The sequence below is a fragment of the Doryrhamphus excisus genome, chromosome 19, assembly GCF_030265055.1.
Source record: "Doryrhamphus excisus isolate RoL2022-K1 chromosome 19, RoL_Dexc_1.0, whole genome shotgun sequence".
NCBI classification, from domain to species: Eukaryota; Metazoa; Chordata; class Actinopteri; order Syngnathiformes; family Syngnathidae; genus Doryrhamphus; species Doryrhamphus excisus.
Window position 1 is genome coordinate 998,081 of NC_080484.1, and position 20,573 is coordinate 1,018,653.

Consider the following 20,573-nt stretch of genomic DNA (forward strand, 5'->3'; position numbering starts at 1 on the left):
CGTGTTCTATGGAGGATGTTCACACATTTTGGTTGGTTTGGGTCAGCGTTCCCATTCTTCCAGGATGGAATTTCAGTTTGGAGTTAAATAGTCTAAGTACTTTGAATGTAAACTTATCGTCAATACTATTGTTGTTAAATAAAAATAATTTTATTTACTTATTTATTTATGAATAAAAAATAAATAAAAATTATTATTATTATTATTATTTATATTTTATATTATAATTAATTATAAATAAAAAATAATGTACAAAAAGAATGTAAAATAATAAAAAGACAAAGATGTCCCAATATGAGTTTATTTTGACAACAACACCTTTTGAGTATTAAGTTACTGTGTGATGAATTAATTGTTGTTGTTCTTGCAAGCGGCACAGTATTAAAAAAAACGAGTAGCAGTTGTGAAGTAAGGAGATATGACAAGATTAGAATTTAGCCATAAATTAGTTAAGATTAATTAAGATAATAGCGTAACGTACGGTAAGCCATTTATCGGTGGCGCGGCACGGAAAGGGCGGAGCTAGACAAACGGCAGTAAGTTCCTTTTCCTCTCACAGTCGTTCAGCGATCTGCAGCATCGCCCCCAGCTGGTCGACCTGACCGTGGAGGAAGGTCAGAGGTTGAAGGTCATCTACGGCTCCAGCGTGGGCTTCCACGTCATCGACGTTGACTCGGGAAACCCGTACGACATCTACATCCCGTCACACGTAAGTCCGACGCTTACGTGAAATCCGGGTGACTGCTCGTTAGGGTGCTAGCGTTTGCCGTTACAAGACAAAACGAGCTAAACGTGTTCATCTTCTGGTCCCCGTTGGACGAGTCTAAGGGAGTCTAAGGGAGTCTAAGGGAGTCTAAGGGAGTCTAAGGGAGTCTAAGGGAGTCTAAGGGAGTCTAAGGGAGTCTAAGGGAGTCTAAGGGAGTCTAAGGGAGTCTAAGGACAATGGGTCTTTAATAGCTGTCACTCAATCATTGGCTGTTTTAGCGTTTGCATGCAGATGACTTGGTGGTTCCCTGGTGGTTTTCACTGCAACGTCTGGCAACTTTAGGCTGTGTTAACACTTCCAGAAAAAAGATGCTACTTTTTTCTCACGGGAAATAAGACTGCTTAGTAAGTAATATTTGCATTAAATATGAGCATGTCATTTTTATGAACGCTGTGGGAGACAAAACGTGAAAAAAAGTAAATTCCATGTCCAGGTCATAAACATTTCATTGGAGGGCAAGCAGCATAGAAAATGGATGGGAGTTGCTATCGTATTGCTATATGTTTGTATATTACTCAGGTGTAGCTTTTTATTGTTAAGCTGCTGTGTGATGAAGTTTGTGTTCTTAGTAAGATGACGTCATGAGCTCCGATAGCTTGTGATTGGCTCCTGCCAAAGAAGGACACCCTTTCCTCACTGCCAGTATTTACACAATTACTAGTATAAGTACTACTTAGAATTTAGCCATAAATTAGCCACATTGCTGTATAAGCAGTAGCTCTAATAATTGCTTTTAAATGGGGGAGGGGCTCACAGCGGCGCCCGCTGCTCGTCGAGAAGAGCGATTCGTCCAACTGCATTGGTGGGGGACCTCACCAGCGTTCCCTTTAACCAAAGGCAAACATGATGAGTGTCAATGCATTGGTGGCGGGCCCCAACTGCATTGGTGGCGGGCCCCACCAATGCATTGGTGGCGGGCTCCACCTGCATTGGTGGCGGGCCCCACCAATGCATTGGTGGCGGGCCCCAACTGCATTGGTGGCGGGCCCCAACTGCATTGGTGGCGGGCCCCAACTGCATTGGTGGCGGGCCCCACCAATGCATTGGTGGCGAACCCCACCAGTGTTCTTTTTAACCAAAGCAAACATGACGAGTGTCAATGCATTGGTGGCGCGCCCCACCAATGCGTTGGTGGCGGGCCCCACCAGTGTTCCCTTTAACCAATGCAAACATGACAAGTGTCAATGCATTGGTGGCGTGCCCCACCAATGCGTTGGTGGTGGGCCCCACCAATGCGTTGGTGGCGGGCCCCACCAATGCGTTGGTGGCGGGCCCCACCAATGCGTTGGTGGCGGGCCCCACCAATGCGTTGGTGGCGGGCCCCACCAATGCGTTCCCTTTAACCAAAGCAAACATGACGAGTGTCAATGCATTGATGGCGGGCCCAAACTGCATTGGTGGCGGGCCCCACCAGCGTTCCCTTTAACCAAAGCAAACATGACAAGTGTCAATGCATTGGTGGCGGGCCCCACCAGCGTTCCCTTTAACCAAAGCAAACATGACGAGTGTGAATGCATTGGTGGCGGGCCCCAACTGCATTGGTGGCGGGCCCCACCAGCTTTCCCTTTAACCAAAGCAAACATGACGAGTGTGAACGTACCAAGTCAAGCTGCAGATGGAGGGGCAAGTACGTAACTCCTGTGAAAATGTTCCCACGGACAACAAGCCACCGTGTCGACATTGAACGAGTGCCGTGTGTCATATTCACCTCCTGTCTCTCTCTCCTTCCCTGCCAACTTGTCTTTCAGTGTACCAAAGAGACCAAGGTGACAAGATGCCCTTCACCGGCTCTGGTCTACATCAATAGATAGTAGCTTGGTAGACCCCCCCCCCCCCCCCCCCCTCCATGTATTATGTGTCATGTCCCACGTCCACATGCGTAGATAACGTAGACACAAAGGAACCAAAGCTCATCTTGGCCTTCCATTCACACATCAACCATATTTCACATATTTCATATTTCATAACTATTTTTATTTGTATGTATTTATTATTGCTAATCATATGAGTAAAATGATATTAAACAGTAAATAAGAAAATAATCTATGAAATAACAATAAGTGGGACTACATTAATACAAACCAAATGTAGGAAATCCACACTCCAATGAGCTGGTAAAAACAATAGTGTTATGATTATTATTATAATTCATATAGTCATATCATATTTCAAAGTGTGAGTGGTTGAGTTGGTGCTGCTGATGCTGTCAATCAATCAAATGTGTGTCAGTGGGCTGAGATGAGTTTTTTTTTCGTGTTGTACTGACCTCCTTCATCTTTGTAGTCCTGAGTCACGTCTCGTGTACCAAATGACATCAGAGAACATGGCGGCCATACTGGACGCCATCTTGGCGCCTAAGCTCCTGGCCGTGTGAAGGATCTCCAACTCAAATAACGTCTTCCATCGGTTTATGGTGAAAATACCACCTTCAAATGTAAACGGACATTTGAGTTGGATGTCCTACTAATTGCCTGGAAGAGCAGCGTCCCCCCCCGACCCCCCCGTGTGTGGTTTCTGATCACATGACGTGTTCCCCCCACACAGGAAGCCTCGCCGTCCACCGTCACGCTCTTAAAGGATTAAAAGATGCAAGCTGCTCCGATGTGGCTTTAAATACCCCCCCCCCCCGGGATATTCTAATGGTTGGGGGATTATGGTGATTTTTTTAACGTAAGCTTGTCACATGTGCGTCAGATCCAGAGTCATGTGACGCCGCACGCCATCGTGGTGCTCCCCAAAACGGACGGGATGGAGATGCTGCTGTGCTACGAGGACGAGGGCGTCTACGTCAACACCTACGGGCGCATCACCAAGGACGTGGTGCTGCAGTGGGGCGAGATGCCCACCTCTGTCGGTAGGTACCCCCGTACCGTCACTGACTACGTGCCCTCAAGCAAGGCTGTCCAAGTGTGGCCCACGGCACAATCTCTAAATATCATTTCACAAAAAATATCAAAAATACAAATATGAACACTTGTAATGGCTGCATGGTGGGGAGTGGTTGGCACGCAGGGCTCACTACTAGGAGACCCGAGTTCGATTCCATCCTCTGCCATCTCTGTGTGTAGTTTGCATGTTCTCCCTGTGCATCGCCCCCATGTGACGGAAAGGCGTATTACATGCACCGACTGGCAAACTTCCAACTTCCTGGTACCCTGGCTCACTTCCTGGTAGCTTGGCTAACTTCCTGGTAGTCTGGCTAACTTCCTGCTACCCTGGCTAACTTCCTGCTACCCTGGCTAACTTCCTGGTAGCTTGGTTAACTTCCTGGTAGCTTGGTTAACTTCCAACTTCCTGGTAGTCTGGCTCACTTCCTGGTAGTTGGCTAACTTCCCGATAGCCTGGCTAACTTCCCGATATCCTGGCTAACTTCCCGATAGCCTGGCTAACTTCCTGGTAGCTTGGTTAACTTCCAACTTCCTGGTAGTCTGGCTAACTTCCTGCTACCTTGGCTAACTTCCTGGTAGCTTGGCTAACTTCCTGCTACCCTGGCTAACTTCCTGGTAGCTTGGCTAACGTCCTGGTAGCTTGGCTAACTTCCTGGTAGTCTGGCTAACTTCCTGCTACCCTGGCTAGCTTCCTGGTAGCTTGGCTAACTTCCTGGTAGCTTGGTTAACTTCCAACTTCCTGGTAGTCTGGCTAAATTCCTGGTAGTCTAGCTAACTTCCTGGTAGTTGGCTAACTTCCTGGTAGTCTGGCTAACTTCCTGGTAGCTTGACTAACTTCCTGGTAGCTTGGCTAACTTCCTGGTAGCTTGGCTAACTTCCAACTTCCTGGTACCCTGGCTTACTTCCTGGTACCCTGGCTCACTTCCTGATAGCTTGGTTAACTTCCAACTTCCTGGTAGTCTGGCTAACTTCCTGCTACCCTGGCTAACTTCCTGGTAGCTTGGTTAACTTCCAACTTCTTGGTAATCTGGCTAACTTCCTGCTACCCTGGCTAACTTCCTGGTAGCTTGGTTAACTTCCAACTTCTTGGTAATCTGGCTAACTTCCTGCTACCCTGGCTAACTTCCTGGTAGCTTGGCTAACTTCCCGGTCATCTGGCTAACTTCCTAGTGACCTGGTTGATGTCCTTGTAGACTGGCTAACTTCCTGGAAGGCTGGTTGGCCTCCCGTTAATATGGCTAACTTCCTGGTAGCATTTTATTTTTGCATTTGATTTGATCCTTTGTTGTTTCATGTGTTGGGGTGTTATTATTATTATTATTATTATTAATATACATTATTAGCATTCAATGATATTAAATGTTATTACATGAAATGAAAATGTGAAAAGATGAATACAAATAATACAAAGGCTCTAAATGTGTTTACTCTGCCCCCCCCCAGCCTACATCCACTCCAACCAGATCATGGGCTGGGGGGAGAAGGCCATCGAGATCCGCTCCGTGGAGACGGGTCACCTGGACGGGGTCTTCATGCACAAGAGGGCGCAGAGGCTGAAGTTCCTGTGTGAGCGCAACGACAAGGTGAACTTCCATGGCTTCCTAGCCACCAGATATTATATTCATATTTATTTCTATATATTTCTATATATATGGCCATTGGTGGCGTTGGAAAGCGTGGCCACCATCAAGTCCCTCATGAACCTCAACGCCATCTTGGCTTCTCCGTGTGCAGGTCTTCTTTGCGTCGGTGCGATCGGGAGGCAGCAGCCAGGTCTTCTTCATGACCCTCAACAGGAACTCCATGATGAACTGGTGATGCTCCGCCCCCGTCGTCCACTCGCCACACTCCCATCGGCCAACCAGTCACGGGAAGCCTAAAAGGGGCGGGGCTGAACTTTGAAAACAAACAAGGGACGACGAGGAGGCTTCTTGGGACTCCTTTTAAATCCTTTCTTCCTCTTCCTCCACCCACCTTCATCGCTCATCTTCCTCCCGAGATGATGCTGTCGCTCTAGCGCCATATGCAACAAATGACGTCTGCGTCCCTTTAAGAAGATGGATGTCCTCCCCGCCCCCTTTGCCCCCTCCTCGTCCTCCCTCCAAAGGTGCTGCATCAAACTTGCTGTCAATCAACAAAAGGTGTGATCATGCCCCCTCCCCCAACCCCTGATTTATTTGGTGTGATGGTCGAGTGTGCGGCACACGTCCCACAATGCAGTGCGGGATGGTCCAATTCCAGGAGATGGACGTCCGTGGAAAAGGTAAAGGAGACGCTTCTCATGCACTTCTTCTATTTTTAGCATCAAGTAGACGCCAATTTTATCCCACCGATCATTTTTCTAAGCAACATAACGAACCTCCCAAACGGCCGTGCAGTTTTGTGGAGAGATTTTGTATTAATAATAATAATAATATGATGATATGAATAATATTATTGATAACAATAATAATGCTTCCTCGACCGGCTGGAAATAAGGTGCAACAATGTCCATCCATCCATACGCTGTACCTGCAGATACTGCCTGAACTCCATGATGCAGTACCGCACTTTGGTCAGCAGGTGGCAGCAAATGGCTGGGAATATTTCCTGTTGGGATCAAATGTCGGGAAGTTCATTCCTGTGTGCACACATTTTTAAAAAATCATAATTGCTACAAATATTTATGATTTATTGTTCGGTGTCTTGAGAAGCGTTTTATCTTTTGGTTAGCACCTTCTAAGAAACGAAAGCGCTAGCTAGCTAGCTAGCTAGCTAGCTAGATTTGCAGCTGGAATACATCGTTGTCTTCCTGCCACCGTGTTTTATTTTTTTTGTTTTTGTTTGTTTTTGTTTGATTTTGTCTGCTCCAAATCCATCCTGTGACCATTTTAACAACTACTGCCTAGCTAACCAAGCTAGTAAGCTAACCAAGTAGTACCACACTTTAGTCATAAGATGGCGGCAAATGACTGAATTTGTTCTGCTGCGATCAAAAGTTGGAAAATAAGTCATTTTTAATCACAATTGGAACAAAATTGGTGGCCAATTGCTTACTTTGTGTTAATCTCGACTAGCTAGCTCGCGTTCATAGATAGAATACATCATCATCTTACTGCCACCACGTACAAACGTGGATATTTGAAATTAAATTCCAGCTCCACATTTTTAATTGTGATTGCAACAAAATTGTCTGGGTTTTATTTTGTTTTAAAACATTTTATTTTGTGTAATCCCGCTAACTCCCCTAACTAACAAACACGCCACCTAGCTAGCTTTCTAGCTAGCTTTCTCGCTAGCTTTCTAGCTAGCTTGCCAGCGTATGTATTTAGTGGTTATATTTTAGTTTGCCTCATATCAAATGTTAGCCTGGAAGCTAACCATGTAGTACCACACTTGGGTCACAAAATGGCAGCAAATGACTGGATTTATTCGACTGCCATCAAAGGTCGGAAATTTTAAAGATGTTTTTGTTTCTGTGTGCACATTTTAATCATAATTTGTGAACAGTTGCTTCATTTTGTGATTTTTTTTTTAATTTAAGCCTGCTAAAGCTAGCTGTAGCAAATTATACACGTCGTCATCTTACTGCCACCGTGTATTTTTTTTTATTTTGTCTGCTTCATGTTGAATGTGACCATTTTAACAAGATGCTATTGTAGCTACTGCCTGAGAGCTAAACATGTAGTACCGCACTTTGATCACAAGATGGCAGTAAATGACTGTGAATTTTCAATCAAATTCCCATTCCACATTTTTATTACAATTGCAAGAAATTTTTATGTGCTATTTTTATGGCATTTTCATTTGCTTCATATCAAACGTGACCATTTTAACAAGCTAAATATCGCTACAGCCTGAAAACTAACAAAGTCGTACCGCACTTTGGTCACAAGGTGGCAGCAAATGACCTTGAATTGGTTCTCTTCCAATCAAACCTCAGAAATTTAGATTAAATTCCTGTGTGTGGATTTTTAATCACAATTGCAACAAAGATTTATGAGTTATTTTCCAGTTTTGTGAAAATTATACTCTTTTGGTTAAGGCTGCTAGCTCTCCATAACAAACCAAGCAAATGGCTTTTTTTAAAACAATTTTTTAGTTTGTTTCACATCAAATGTTGCCTGAAAGCTAACATTGTAGTTTCATACTCTGGTCACAAGATGGCAGCAATGTCCACGACGTTCTGGTGTGTTCAAACGTCAGTCGGACATTGAAAATACATTCCTGTGTCCACATTTTGATCACATTTGCAACACAATTTTGAGTTATTGCTCTACACATTGCTACAAGGTTTTGTAAAGTTTTTTATGTAGTCCTGCTAACTCCTGACAAAAAACAAATGCCCCCCCCCCCCCCCCCCGCCAACGAGTTAGCATTTCCCATTTTTGTTCTGCCGGATTTTTCTTTGCTTCACATCAAATGTGACTATTTTAGCAAATACAGCCTCAAAGCTCACAATGTAGTACCACACTTTGGTCACCAGATGGCAGCAAATGGTTTGTTCTAATACAAGCAAACATTTGCAATTGGAAAAAATTCTGTGTGTGCACATTTTTAATAATCAGGATTTCTTTTTCGGTGTATTGAAGAAAAAAACCTCCACTTCAGTTTGGTGAATTTATTTCATTTTTTTCCATAATCCTGCTAGATCTCTTTAACAAATGAATTTGCCAACTAGTTAATTTTCGCCGGTGGGATACTATGATGGAGTATTAGGGCCACATTGGAAAACAATCATCTGAGATTTTGACAATAAGGTCGTAAAGACATAAATCAATTTACAACTTTTTTCATGTTCATTAATGACTTTAATTTCCTATATTCACAACTTTTTCTTGTGAATTTATGAAATTTTCGTAAATCTCAGTAAAAAGTTGTACATTTCAGGGTTTTTTTCTGGTAAATTTATGACTTTCTAGAAAAAGGTTGTAAATTTCAGAATTTTTTGTTGTGAATTTACGCCTTTCTCGAAATCTCAGTAAATGTACTACTTTTTTTCTCATTAATTTATGGTTTTATTCTGGTACATTTTTGACTTTATTGTGAATTGTCAACTTTTTCTCATAAATGTTTGACTCTAGCACTGTCAATTTACAACTTCCTGGAAATCGCTATTTTTTTCTTTTCAACGTGGCCCTAATACTCCGTTTTGGGTACATTGTCATCTATTTTATTTTTTATTTGTTTGCTTCATCAATGAGACTTTTATTTTTTAACAGGATGTTAACACACGTATTTATTGTTGTGGAAGATGACGTAATAAAACCTCACAAAGTCGTGTACTGTACTAAAATGGGTAAAACCACTGTAGATGTGCCGGGTGTTTGGTTAGCGCATGGGTAAACAGGCTAACGTTTTAGCAATAAATAGCCTAGCGGTCTTCCTTGGTTGTGTGTGTGTGTGTGTGTGTGTGTGTGTGTGTGTGTGTGCGTGTGTGTGTGCGTGCGATGAAAGCGAGCCGTATTTGTCCATTGTGGTCATTACGCTCCGGACTCTGAAAGACAAAACCACTGTAATCTGTTATTATTTTCTTTCTTCTTCCTGCTTTATTTTGAAAGAGCGTTACTAATCATCCTGTTTGGGGGATTTCTTTTGTTTTGTAAAAGAGACAGAAATAAACGAAGAGCAGAGACTTGGTGCCTGGTGTTTTTTTCGACTTTGAGTTTGGGTCGAGTGTATGATTAACCGCCAGTGATGTGTTTATTCTGTGTGGGACGTTCCTTTTTACATCATTTGAACTCATCATTCTTCATGTCACCACAAATGCATCATCACATTATTCCTGTATGTTGTTATTCCTCCTTATTTATGTATTTATTGCACAGTTTGCACCATTGTGTGTGTGTGTGTGTGTGCGTGCGTGCGTGGCCGATCACGCCGTAGTCATTGATCATTAGCTATCTTCCTGGATCGGGTTGACCCTCTTGGACTGTCGACTATGGAGTCCGGGAAGGTAAGACCAAGCTTCTTTGCGTCCTTTTACTTGCACGTCCCGTTTACAGGATAACCACATGTGATGCGTTCAAATGCGTTCTGGCGTAATGGTTGACGTTCCTACCGTCGCAGGAGCTGACGGGCACGTTGGCGTTGGCCGTGTTTACCGCCGCTCTGGGGTCGCTGCAGTATGGCTACAGCATGGGGGTCATCAACGCACCGCAGCGGGTGAGCTTTGTTTTTATCATAAATAATATTATATTATTATAATAATATCATTGCTTTGCAAAATCCAGACTGAAATCATTCATGAATAATAATTCACTAATAATACTAATAATGGGTAATTGCTAATCATCAAATTCATTCATCACTGACGAGTCGGCAACCAATTAACTGCAATAAATGAGGGATTAGTGTAATATATATATTAACTATATGTAATAATGAAAATGATAATCATTATTATTTATTATGTGAAATGCTAATTATTAGTGATAATTCATGACATTGTTTAATGAATAAAATAATATAAAAAATATAATAATAATATAAAAAATCAAAAAGCACCAAAAAATATGAGCACCAAATACATTTTATCGTTGTATCATAACTTGTTGTGGCCTTGCAGGAGAAACGTTAGCCGCCCCTAGCGGCCCCCCATGTGTGTACACCCCCCCCCACCCCCCCACCCCGTGTTTGCCTTCTTCCTGATTTCATTTATTGAAATATTAGTCAATAAAAAGACAAGTGGAGCCAAAATGGAGGCATCTTCTCCAGGTCCTGTGAAACATCCAAACAGGCCGAGACACTACCACCGCCATATTTGACCGGCGCTGCTTCGACGCCAGAGGGAATTGAACACACTCCTTCCAAAAAGTCCAGCTTTTGTCCGGTCAGACCACAGAGTATTTCCCAAAAGGTCTTGGGGATCATCAAGATGTTCTCCAGCCTTCATGATCTTCTTGTTCTTCTTCTTCTTCTGAAACAGTAAAAGATGCTAAATGCTAATTAGCATTAAAGCTGCAATACTGTGGTGTCTGATATCAATAATATATACTAATATTTTCTTCTTACTAATGTTCTATGTCCATGTACTAGATCATCGAGAGGCACTATGGACGGGCGTTGGCCGTGTCGTCCTCGGAGGCTGGCGTCCTGACCCCGAACGGCACCGCAGACACGTCTGGGAGGAGTCAGGGGGAGGAGTCAGGACCGCACCCGTCCGTGGTCATGTACTGGTCTCTCTCTGTGGCCATCTTCTCCATCGGGGGCATGGTCTCCTCCTTCCTGGTGGGATTCGTGGGGGACCGGAGAGGCCGGTGAGAGAGGTTTTGGGTCTGGTTTCTCCAAGCGACGTTCTTGTCGTTCTTGTCGTTCTTGTCGTTCTTCTCGTTCTTCTCGATCTTCTCGTTCTTCTCGTTCTTCTCGTTCTTCTCGTTCTTCTCGTTCTTCTCGTTCTTGACATCTGGTCTCCCAGGGTCAAGGGCATGCTGATGGTCAACGTCTTGGCTGTGGCGGCTGGACTCCTGATGGGGCTGTGCAAGATGTGGAAGCCTCACGTCATGGTCATCACGGGCCGCGCCATCATGGGCTTTTACTGCGGTACGCCACACGTGCTGGGAAAGGAGGAAGTCAGGTGTCATTCAGGGTTTTAGTGAAGGTTTAGTGAAGGCCAGATTTACCGCTAATGACCCAGATTCACCTCCTACTTTGGAGCCAAGATGGCCGCTGTCAACCTCCCATGCAATAGGAATGTTTAATGGACATTTTGGCATAAAAGTATGAAACATGTCAACATATAGCCCTGCTGCGTTGCCGGTGCTATTACGCTTTCTGACAAATCCGCCATAGGTGGCGCTGTTCTTCAACCCAGGAAGTAGACGGAGCCCAATACGCTCTACAAAAGCACCAATTAGCTTTGGGGTGTTTAGCTAAATCACCATCACATTTGGTAAACGCTTTAAGGGGCTGATTAGCGCTGGATTGGTTATAAAAATGGCCGCCGGGAGGCACAACTAATTGGTGACTAATTGCCCATAAGTCATTGAACATTTTCACTATTTTTTTTTACTATATTTACTATGTCTTCTCAAGTGAAGACAAATAAATACTATATTTTTTTTACTACGAAATTTTTTTTTATTTCTTTATTCTGTTTTTACACCTTATTTTTTTTCATAATGTCGTTTGTATTTCATATTTTATTTTATTTTTTCATAATATTTTTATTTGGCATAATATTGACAAAGATTGACTTTTTTCATTCTCCATATTTATTTTTGACTTTTCAAATGTCCTGTAATGCAACAATTTGTGGTAGTTTAGCAACTTAAAGGTTGATCGGCTTTAACCAGCATTGATTCCAAAGTAGCAACTCGTTAGAGCAGAGGCCCTCCAGTTAGCGTGGCGTCCCAATACTTTTGTCTTGCAGGCCTGTCGTCGGGCCTGGTCCCCATGTACATTGGAGAGATCGCCCCCAAAGCTTACAGGGGGGCCTTGGGGACTCTGCACCAGCTGGCTATCGTTGTTGGTATCCTCATCAGCCAGGTGGGACGCACACACATACACACACATACACACACGCACACACACACACACACACACACACACAGGAAGGTAAATAGTAAAGTATCTGTGTGTACTTACTACCGGTCTCTAGGTTCTGGGCTTGGACTTTATCCTGGGTAATGACGACATGTGGCCCCTGCTGCTGGGTCTCTCAGGGGCCCCGGCCGTCTTGCAGTCCCTCCTGCTGCCGCTGTGCCCCGAGAGCCCCCGCTACCTTTACATCCTGCTGGGCAGGGAACAGGAGGCTAAGGAAAGTACGTAAAAAAACTCCATGGTTTACTACAACACCTTCATACCATATTAGGTCATGGAAGTACACTGTTACTATGCTATGCTATGCTATGTTGCTATTCTATGATGCTATGCTACGTTGCTATTCTATGATGCTATGCTATGTTGCTATTCTATGATGCTATGCTATGTTGCTATGCTATGCTATGCTATGTTGCTATTCTATGTTGCTATGCTATGCTATGATGCTATGCTATGTTGCTATGCTATGATGCTATGCTATGATGCTATGCTATGCTATGTTGCTATGCTATGATATGCTAGGCTATGCTAGGTTGCTATGCTATGCTATGTTGCTATGCTATGCTAGGCTATGTTGCTATGCTAAGCTATGCTAAGCTATGCTAAGCTAGGCTAAGCTATGCAATGCTAGGCTATGTTGCTATGTTAAGCTATGCTAAGCTATGCTATGCTATGTTGCTATGCTATGCTATGCTTTCTATGCTAAGCTATGCTGTGCTATGTTGCTATGCTATGATATGCTATGCTATGCTATGCTTTGCTTTCTATGCTAAGCTATGCTATGCTATGTTGCTATGATATGCTATGCTATGCTAGGCTATGATATGCTATGCTATGCTATGTTGCTATGCTATGCTTGGCTATTCTATGCTATGCTATGTTTCTATGCTATGCTATACTATATTGCTATGCTATGCTACCGTATATGTTATTTGATATGTATACGTGTCCTTTTGCAGGTCTGTATCGCCTGAAGGGGGCGTACGACGCGTCTGCTGATCTAGAAGAGATGAGGAGGGAGAAAGAGGACGCCGACAAGGAGCCTCGGGTCTCCATCCTGTCTTTGGTAGGTCTTCGCACAGGAATTGTAAACATGGTGGTCTTGTTTGTGTTGAGGTTCAGCATGGATGATGAAGAAATGACGTGATGCGTATTCTCTCCAAAGATCTGCTCCTCCGTGTACCGACGCCAGCTGTTTGTGGCGCTGATGATGCATCTCTCCCAGCAGTTGTCGGGCATCAACGCGGTCGGTGGAGGCGGGATTAATTATTTTATTTCCTTCAAACTGGGATTTGATGTGTACATCTTCTGTCTTCCAGATATTTTACTACTCCACAGCTATCTTCACGCAGGCTGGCATCGCTCAGCCCGTCTACGCCACCATCGGCGTGGGCGTCATCAACACCATCTTCACCCTGGTGTCTGTGAGTACCGCTGGTCCTACAAACATGAGGAAGCATCCAAATCGGTTTACCACCTGCTCTTCTTCCAGGTGGCCCTGGTGGACCGGGCCGGCAGGCGCACCCTGACCCTGGTGGGCTTGGGCGGGATGTGCTGCTGCGCCATCGCCATGACGGTCGGCCTCAAATTCCAGGACGAGTACTCCTGGATGAGCTACTTCAGCATGGCGGCCATCTTCCTCTTTGTCAGCTTCTTTGAGATCGGGCCGGGTCCCATCCCGTGGTTCATCGTGGCCGAGCTCTTCAGCCAGGGTCCTCGGCCGGCGGCCATTGCTCTGGCCGGCTGCTGCAATTGGACCAGCAACTTCCTCGTAGGCATGACCTTCTCTTACATACAGGTGGGTTGCTGGTTCACGTCTCCTCAGTGGCACCTTGATTTATTTTATTTTATTTTATTTTATTTTATTTTATTTTATTTTATTTTATTTTATTTTATTTTATTTTATTTTATTTTATTTTATTTTATTTTATAAAATTAGATATAAAAAAGTATTTTATTTCATGAGCTGAATACAAGTTATTATAGTGTTCTATGGATCATGCTAAGACTTTTTAACCACACATTAGCCACACTAGCATAGCTGCAGGATGTGATGCTAAAGCGCTAACATTGCATTCACATTTTAACAGCAACATCATGCTAGGTTAGCCTATTCGCCAAAGAAAAAGAAAATGATTACATTTACAGTTGACGGGCGGCTAGTTTTGTGTAGGAATCACAACTTTACATTTTCTCAAAGGACAAAATGTGACCCCTGGTAATAGGTAATAACTGATAATAACTGATAATAACTGGTAATAACTGGTAATAACTGGTGATAACTGGTACCTTCCTCGTCTTCCTCAGGCCTGGCTGGGTCCGTACGTGTTCATCCTGTTTGCCGCGCTGCTGTTGGGCTTCACCTTGTTCACGTACCTGCGGATGCCCGAGACCAAGGGCAAGACCTTCGATGAGATTGCCGCCATATTCCAAAAGGGGCGGAAAAAGGCGGCACGTTATGCCAAAGACGGCCAAGAACTGCAGCAGCTCAAAGCGGCGACGACACAAGCTTGAGGACCGTAGGACTTTGCACGATCCCGTTAGTGTTATCATAATTAGTATTATCATAACTAGTATTATCATAATTAAGGCATCAATGCAATGACGTTTAAAATCCACGCCAACCAAATGCAAATCCTTACATGAAATTATGATTATTAACAGCAATTCCACTAGCTCCGCCTCCAGGTTAACGTCTAAGGATTTGAGAGGATGCTTTACCTCCAACATGTCAGTATTGCCTTTGTTAATAAATATCATAATTAAGCTCAAACGGAAGATGGAGGATTAGGGTCACGCCAAAAGGAACATTTGAAAAGGTCATCAAAGTTTTATAAAACATTAGAAAATCGTTAATTACGGGAAAAACTATGAAGTCGGAATTTATCATGAAAAGTCTTAATATTTTGACAACAAAACAAAAGGTAAATTTTGGGAAAAAATTGCAACATTTTGAGAATAAAGTTGTTTTAGTTTAAAGTTGAAAAAAGTTGTAATCTTAAAATCCAAATTTTACGCAAATAGTGAGTACAGTCAAGTCATAATGCATGAATATATATATATATATATATATAAAATAAAAAACTAATAAATAATAAAGTTTTTGTAATGCCACAAAAAGTTAATAATATAATAATATTTATTATTAATAATAATAATAAAATTGAAAAATATATATTATTATAATATCCCCAAATTCTGACTTTATTCATTGAATATTTGGACTGGATTATCATGATATTTTTGAGTTGTTTATTGGCCCTAGTAGTCCTTTCTTCCATATTCCTTATGTCATGAATGGGATAATTACATTCCTTGCATTTGCTCTACGACAGTTATTGATATTTTTAGCTTTCCATTTTGAACGGTACCAAGATGAATGCATTTCTGTATGTATAATTAACTGCTTTTAATTATTATGTGACTACCTCATTGTGATGCTGTTATTGAAACTTTGTTGTGATCTCATTGTGTTTCTGATGTATTGTTTTGTTTAAGAGTTAAAAGAAGATAGAATGGAGGCCAGGCCTTGGGTAATATTTTTGCATTTTATCCAAAATGATTGTAAAAGGTAACAAAGAATGTCAAGAGCCGACTATAATACTCGTAGTACATCAATATTTTGATGTACAGTACTACTTGAACAACATCATTGTGCTGTGCCCTGTGGGCTGGTCCTTGTCGTTCGACCCCGCCTCTCGTCGCCATATATGGTAAGCGACCACTCGAGAGGTGAGTCGGTTTTTTTTGTCCCCGCCTCCCATTTTGCTGGTCACGTGATCTCATACCTGCCCGCCCGACTTTTTTGTCGTCGGATAAAACGTTTTGCGCATGCGGGTTGGCCTCCTTTTTTTCTGCGGGCTTCAGAAGAACACAAGGTAAGGTCACCTTGTTTGGAACTGTGTTTTTTTAAGTCAACAACCTCAGCCTTATCTATGAGAGATAAACGTGAAATTAGGTTACAGCCGAGTCGTGAATGAATAACTTGGCCGGAAGAGGGCTAGCTAGCTAGCTAACAAATGTAGCCGCCTTTGGGTGTGGGCCTGGCTCCACGCTATCCAGGTGGAACGTGGGGCTAGCTACTAGCTGTTAGCTCGTTTACTCGGTCTAAGTAGCCGCCTCGTAGACTCCAGCTTTTCATTGTATTACACTTACTGTTTGGCAAACATTTGAAATCAATACTCTTGATATTGTTTTACATTTATAAAAAGCTGTTTTAACGTACTAAAGTCGTCGGCATTTGTCTGAGCGATACAGCCGTCACCAACTTCATCGAGGCGCGCTCCAGAAATGTTACAATAAACCACCCTTAACCGTTTTATTAGATACAAATGAGCAATAAATCGTTTTATTTCCGAATTCGAGTTTACGACGTGCCAGTTGTTAAAAGTTTAGAGTCGACCACGCTGGCCAAAAGCCCGGAGTGTGGCGTCATTCATCTTGGAGCAGCTGACGTCACAAAATGGATGACGTGGCCATTTTGGTTGCTAATGGGGACTGGAGATTTAGGTCTTTGTCATGGTCAGAGGTAGGGATGATGAGCTGGGGCAGAAATATCACGCTTTCACTGTGTTATAATTACAGTACAGCTCTAAAATGTAGTTTCAAAAATATGTATTTTATATGTATGTATCCATTCCATAATATCCCTAATAAAAAGCTATAATATAGTTCTACAGGCACAACAGTTGTTTATGATTGAAAACATTTACAAGAAGAAAATTGAAAAATAACAGCTGTAATTATACAAGAATATTTGACATTATGGGTCACTTTGAGGTCATATGAAAACAAAAGTAAACACAATTGTTGGGACACCCTTGTCTTAGGGGCCAGAGGTCAGTGGTAACAAATGCTAGGTGGCTAATAGGTGCCAGACAACTTGCTTGTTTGACAGCTTTTGCAGGTTTTTCTCAAACTGCTTTACCATAGTATGCACACCCCCTTTTTTAAAGATGTTTACATTGCTCAGTTCCTTAGCACAACCCAAATCATTATTACACTTTCCTGCCCACAAAAAGCAGGTTGAACATGGCGGATATGACAGATTCATTTGAGGGCGGAGATTCCGGGGCCTCGACGACGTACCCCATGCAATGCTCTGCCCTGAGGAAGAACGGCTATGTCATGCTGAAATCTCGTCCCTGTAAGATAGTGGAAATGTCTACCTCCAAGACTGGCAAGCACGGGCACGCCAAGGTAAGTCCGGATCAAGTGTTGAAACCGGAGAATCAACCTGACTGTCACTGAACTATATTTGTTCGTGTTACAGGTGCACCTTGTTGGAATTGACATTTTTACCGGCAGGAAGTATGAAGACATATGCCCATCCACCCATAACATGGACGTCCCAAATGTGGCCAGGAAGGACTACCAGGTAAGATGGCACCCAAATAAACGATATGCTGACTTTGTTGCCGAAGGGCGTGTTGCATGTGCGATCCGACACGTACCCAAGGATGTAATGTACAGGTTAGAAACTGGCCAGACTGGTTCCCTCTCGGGTGGCAAGCTTGACTGACACCCTTTTGGGGGCAAATGAATCAAATGAAATTTAGCATGCCATTGATTGGCAGGTCTGGCCTTTCTTTGTTTGTCATATCAGTCAGCGTTTCAATGATGATGTGTGCATTCTCTGCCCCGTGACGTTCCAGGCCCTTGACTTGTCCGACGGCTTTCTGTCCATGATGGATGATGGTGGGGATACCAGAGAGGACCTTAGAATTCCAGACAACGACATAGGCAAAGAAATTGAGAAGAAGCTTGACGCTGGGGATCAGTTTATGGTAGGAGGTTCCTGTTGTTCCTTAGTGTTGGTTTTGTGGTCATACTTTTTTTTTTTTTTACACAAATAGATTTCACAATATTTTAGTAAACCAAACTGTCATTTTAGTTGACTAATATGTTAAGTATAACGGATAACCTCTCCGTGAATATCATTCATTGTTTGGATTTTCAAAGAGGCATTCTCAGACGCAGAAATGATGCATATCAGGAGACCTTGGAAGTGTCCCATCTTTCCCACTAATGCGGCCAATAGCACTCATAAATCATCAAGCGATCACTCATGGATGAGCCGAATCGTCATAAAAACCTGATGGGAGCATCCCTGGGTTTTACAAACATACTCTACACCTTGTTTTGATGAGCTATCTTTTTATTTTCTAGGGCGTAAAGAGCTTGATGCAAATGATTGAACATGAGTACTAAATATTTATTTGACTGGTACAATGCCTCACTAAACGATGCCTCTCCTAATTGCATGCTTGGACTGTCTTGTGTTCCAGGTGACCGTGATGAAGGCTATAAGTGAAGAAGCAGTGGTCGGCATAAAGCCCCTTAATTAGGTCCAACAGTAAGCCGAAGATGCCACAGTCTTTGCCACACATCTCCACCATGGCTTGCTCGCCTAAAATCTGAAACTGTGGACTGGGTCAGATTGTCTTTTTTTTTTTTTTTTTTTTTAAACCATTCAATTTGGGGTCAGAACTGACAGGCACTCAATGAAGTTACCTACAGCCAGCCATAGCATTTTGTTTCAACTGTGGCTTTTTTCTTCCACTAACTCCACGATGAAGAGTTTATTGCAAAGGTTTGCCAGTAACTCTCATGTGGATGGAAAGTTCAATCTCGTGCAAAAGGATCACAGCCAATCAGTGTAATTTGTCTTATTTCTTAGTGGGTGGAGGGAGGGTCTAGAACATTTTTGGGGGTGGTGCTTTTCTTTAGAATCCTTTTTTCTCTTATTTTTGCAGTTTGAACCTTATGCCTGGTTTGTACTCGCCGACCCCCCCAAACCCTGTGGCTGTGATTGGTCAGCTTCTAGTCCATTTCCTGTGTATATGTATGACCTGTTGATGCTTCCTAGCATCTTCTTGCCTCTAGTGTGGCTTACATGGAGGCCGTTAGACGTTTGGCCAACGTTGACACTGGCACACCAAAACCTACCAGGAAAACGTGTTCAAATGTTGCCTTCAGGGAAACTTGCTCCTTCTTCCAGCCCGGACTTTCTCACAAGTTTGCCTCCGCACCGCAAGACCTTTGATGACGCAAATTCAATTATAGACTGGCGAGACATTTTGCTAACGGTTTTATAAACAGAAAGTCAACATGATGCAGGTTTAGCATGTTGTTTGGGACATGGATTACCCAACCAATGTACATGAATGGTGGGCTAACTTGAAAGTATCCCCCTGGACCGCAACACTACTTGTCTTTATTGCTAACTGATGAGCACCAACACTCAGTCAGCAGTATTTCCCTGGGAAACTACTGCAGCCAGGAGTACTTGGTGGTCGCCACGTGTTTACCAAGTTGGCGAACGGAGCCACGGCGTTCCTTTTCATGCTTGTTTGCTTCTCACCACCGTTCCCGTTCCCAAAGACTTAACTGTCCCATTGGGGCTCGGACCAGAAGGACCAGTTTTATGCAAATCTCTGAACAGGTTTGCCCGCTGGTTCCTCGCATTAGCTTTTCTTCAATTGTTCTTTCTGGCTTCCTTTCTCCTCTGCAGGGCGCCGTGTCGCCACATGTTGCACTTCCACCGGTAGAAGGCAAACGGTCAAGAACAAAAAGGCCACCACCTCCTATGTGGCCAATTAAGCTTTTTAAATAGTCTTTGGGGGGGCGGGTGGAGTCTGTCTAAGCGGTTTACATAAGTCTGGCGACATGGTTCATCTTTCATATGCGTTGGCGTCATCTTCTTTTCTCAGGGCTTGAAACTTTGCTGTTTTATAATTGCATTCATCAGACAAGCTAATTAGCATTTTAGCTCGTCCTGTCACAAGATGGTACTACTGCTTGCTGCTTGTTTGGGGTTTCCTGCTGAGGCATTATGGGATGTCAGAGCAGCTACTTGAGCCTAAATGTGTATGCATGTGTTGTCTGGTGTTTAGATCACATTTAGTGGGTTGTTTTCCAAGCTGGTGTATTGTAGAGCCGTGCACCCTCCACCATCGTTATCTAATTATTCATTTTCATCCTTTAATAAAACATGCATACGCTAATCCCTAATCCCTATTTGCTATTAAATCACCTTTCCTGGTTCAATATTGTCCATTCCTGATTTATCTAAACACGTTTTACATATTTATGCATTTTCAGTCATAAAAATGTCTGACTAAAATACAAATATAAGGCATTCAAAGATGTTGTGATGCTATGCAGTATTCTACACTGGTCACTTGGTGTCCCTCTTTGGACTGGAACCAATGAACCAATGGGATGACTGTACTTCATAACCCTACCCCTGTACTTCATGACTGTACTTCATATGCGGTGTAAGCCTTGTGTCAAATGAGAATATGATTGTAGTCACAGGAATGATCTCTTCCCAAGCCATGAACATTTCAACTGGTGTCCTTGGGAAATGGGGGTGTGCGACTCCCAATATACCAGAA

At 43.0% G+C, this 20,573-nt stretch overlaps 3 protein-coding genes across 23 annotated transcripts in view; all 3 read left to right on the forward strand.

Moving 5' to 3' along the window:
- The window catches only part of tnika (TRAF2 and NCK interacting kinase a), a 64,811-nt gene extending 55,543 nt beyond the window's left edge, over positions 1-9,268 (forward strand). For 10 of the 19 annotated variants that reach the window (XM_058056544.1, XM_058056546.1, XM_058056554.1 and 7 more), the window contains 4 exons: positions 560-709; positions 3,461-3,620; positions 5,098-5,237; positions 5,389-9,268. In XM_058056544.1, the coding sequence (XP_057912527.1) occupies positions 560-709; positions 3,461-3,620; positions 5,098-5,237; positions 5,389-5,472 (534 nt within the window). In that variant the 3' untranslated portion in view covers positions 5,473-9,268. Of the gene's footprint in view, positions 1-559; positions 710-2,514; positions 2,533-3,460; positions 3,621-5,097; positions 5,238-5,388 lie in introns of all 19 variants that reach the window. The other 9 variants (XM_058056541.1, XM_058056545.1, XM_058056547.1 and 6 more) reach the window with 1 other exon arrangement.
- A 98-nt stretch (positions 9,269-9,366) lies between these two features.
- slc2a2 (solute carrier family 2 member 2) lies at positions 9,367-15,695 on the forward strand. 2 transcript variants are annotated; one of them, XM_058056568.1, is made up of 11 exons: positions 9,367-9,589; positions 9,703-9,798; positions 10,672-10,892; positions 11,051-11,175; positions 12,005-12,120; positions 12,233-12,395; positions 13,134-13,240; positions 13,340-13,420; positions 13,494-13,598; positions 13,667-13,972; positions 14,482-15,695. In XM_058056568.1, the coding sequence occupies exons 1-11, from the start codon at positions 9,575-9,577 to the stop codon at positions 14,686-14,688; spliced, it is 1,542 nt and encodes a 513-aa protein (XP_057912551.1). In that variant the 5' UTR covers positions 9,367-9,574; the 3' UTR covers positions 14,689-15,695. The 2 variants fall into 2 exon arrangements, with proteins under 2 accessions (XP_057912551.1, XP_057912553.1); XM_058056570.1 differs by lacking the exons at positions 9,367-9,589; positions 9,703-9,798 and adding an exon at positions 9,805-10,560.
- Positions 15,696-15,902: 207 nt separating this feature from the next.
- eif5a2 (eukaryotic translation initiation factor 5A2) lies at positions 15,903-18,637 on the forward strand. Of its 2 annotated transcripts, none has more exons than XM_058056572.1 (5): positions 15,903-16,052; positions 17,196-17,373; positions 17,447-17,551; positions 17,829-17,960; positions 18,462-18,637. In XM_058056572.1, exons 1-5 carry the CDS (start codon positions 16,006-16,008, stop codon positions 18,519-18,521), a joined length of 522 nt encoding a protein of 173 aa, XP_057912555.1. In that variant the 5' UTR covers positions 15,903-16,005; the 3' UTR covers positions 18,522-18,637. The 2 variants fall into 2 exon arrangements, with proteins under 2 accessions (XP_057912555.1, XP_057912556.1); XM_058056573.1 differs by having other exon boundaries at positions 15,935-16,052; positions 17,199-17,373.
- The last annotated feature ends 1,936 nt before the right edge of the window (positions 18,638-20,573 follow it).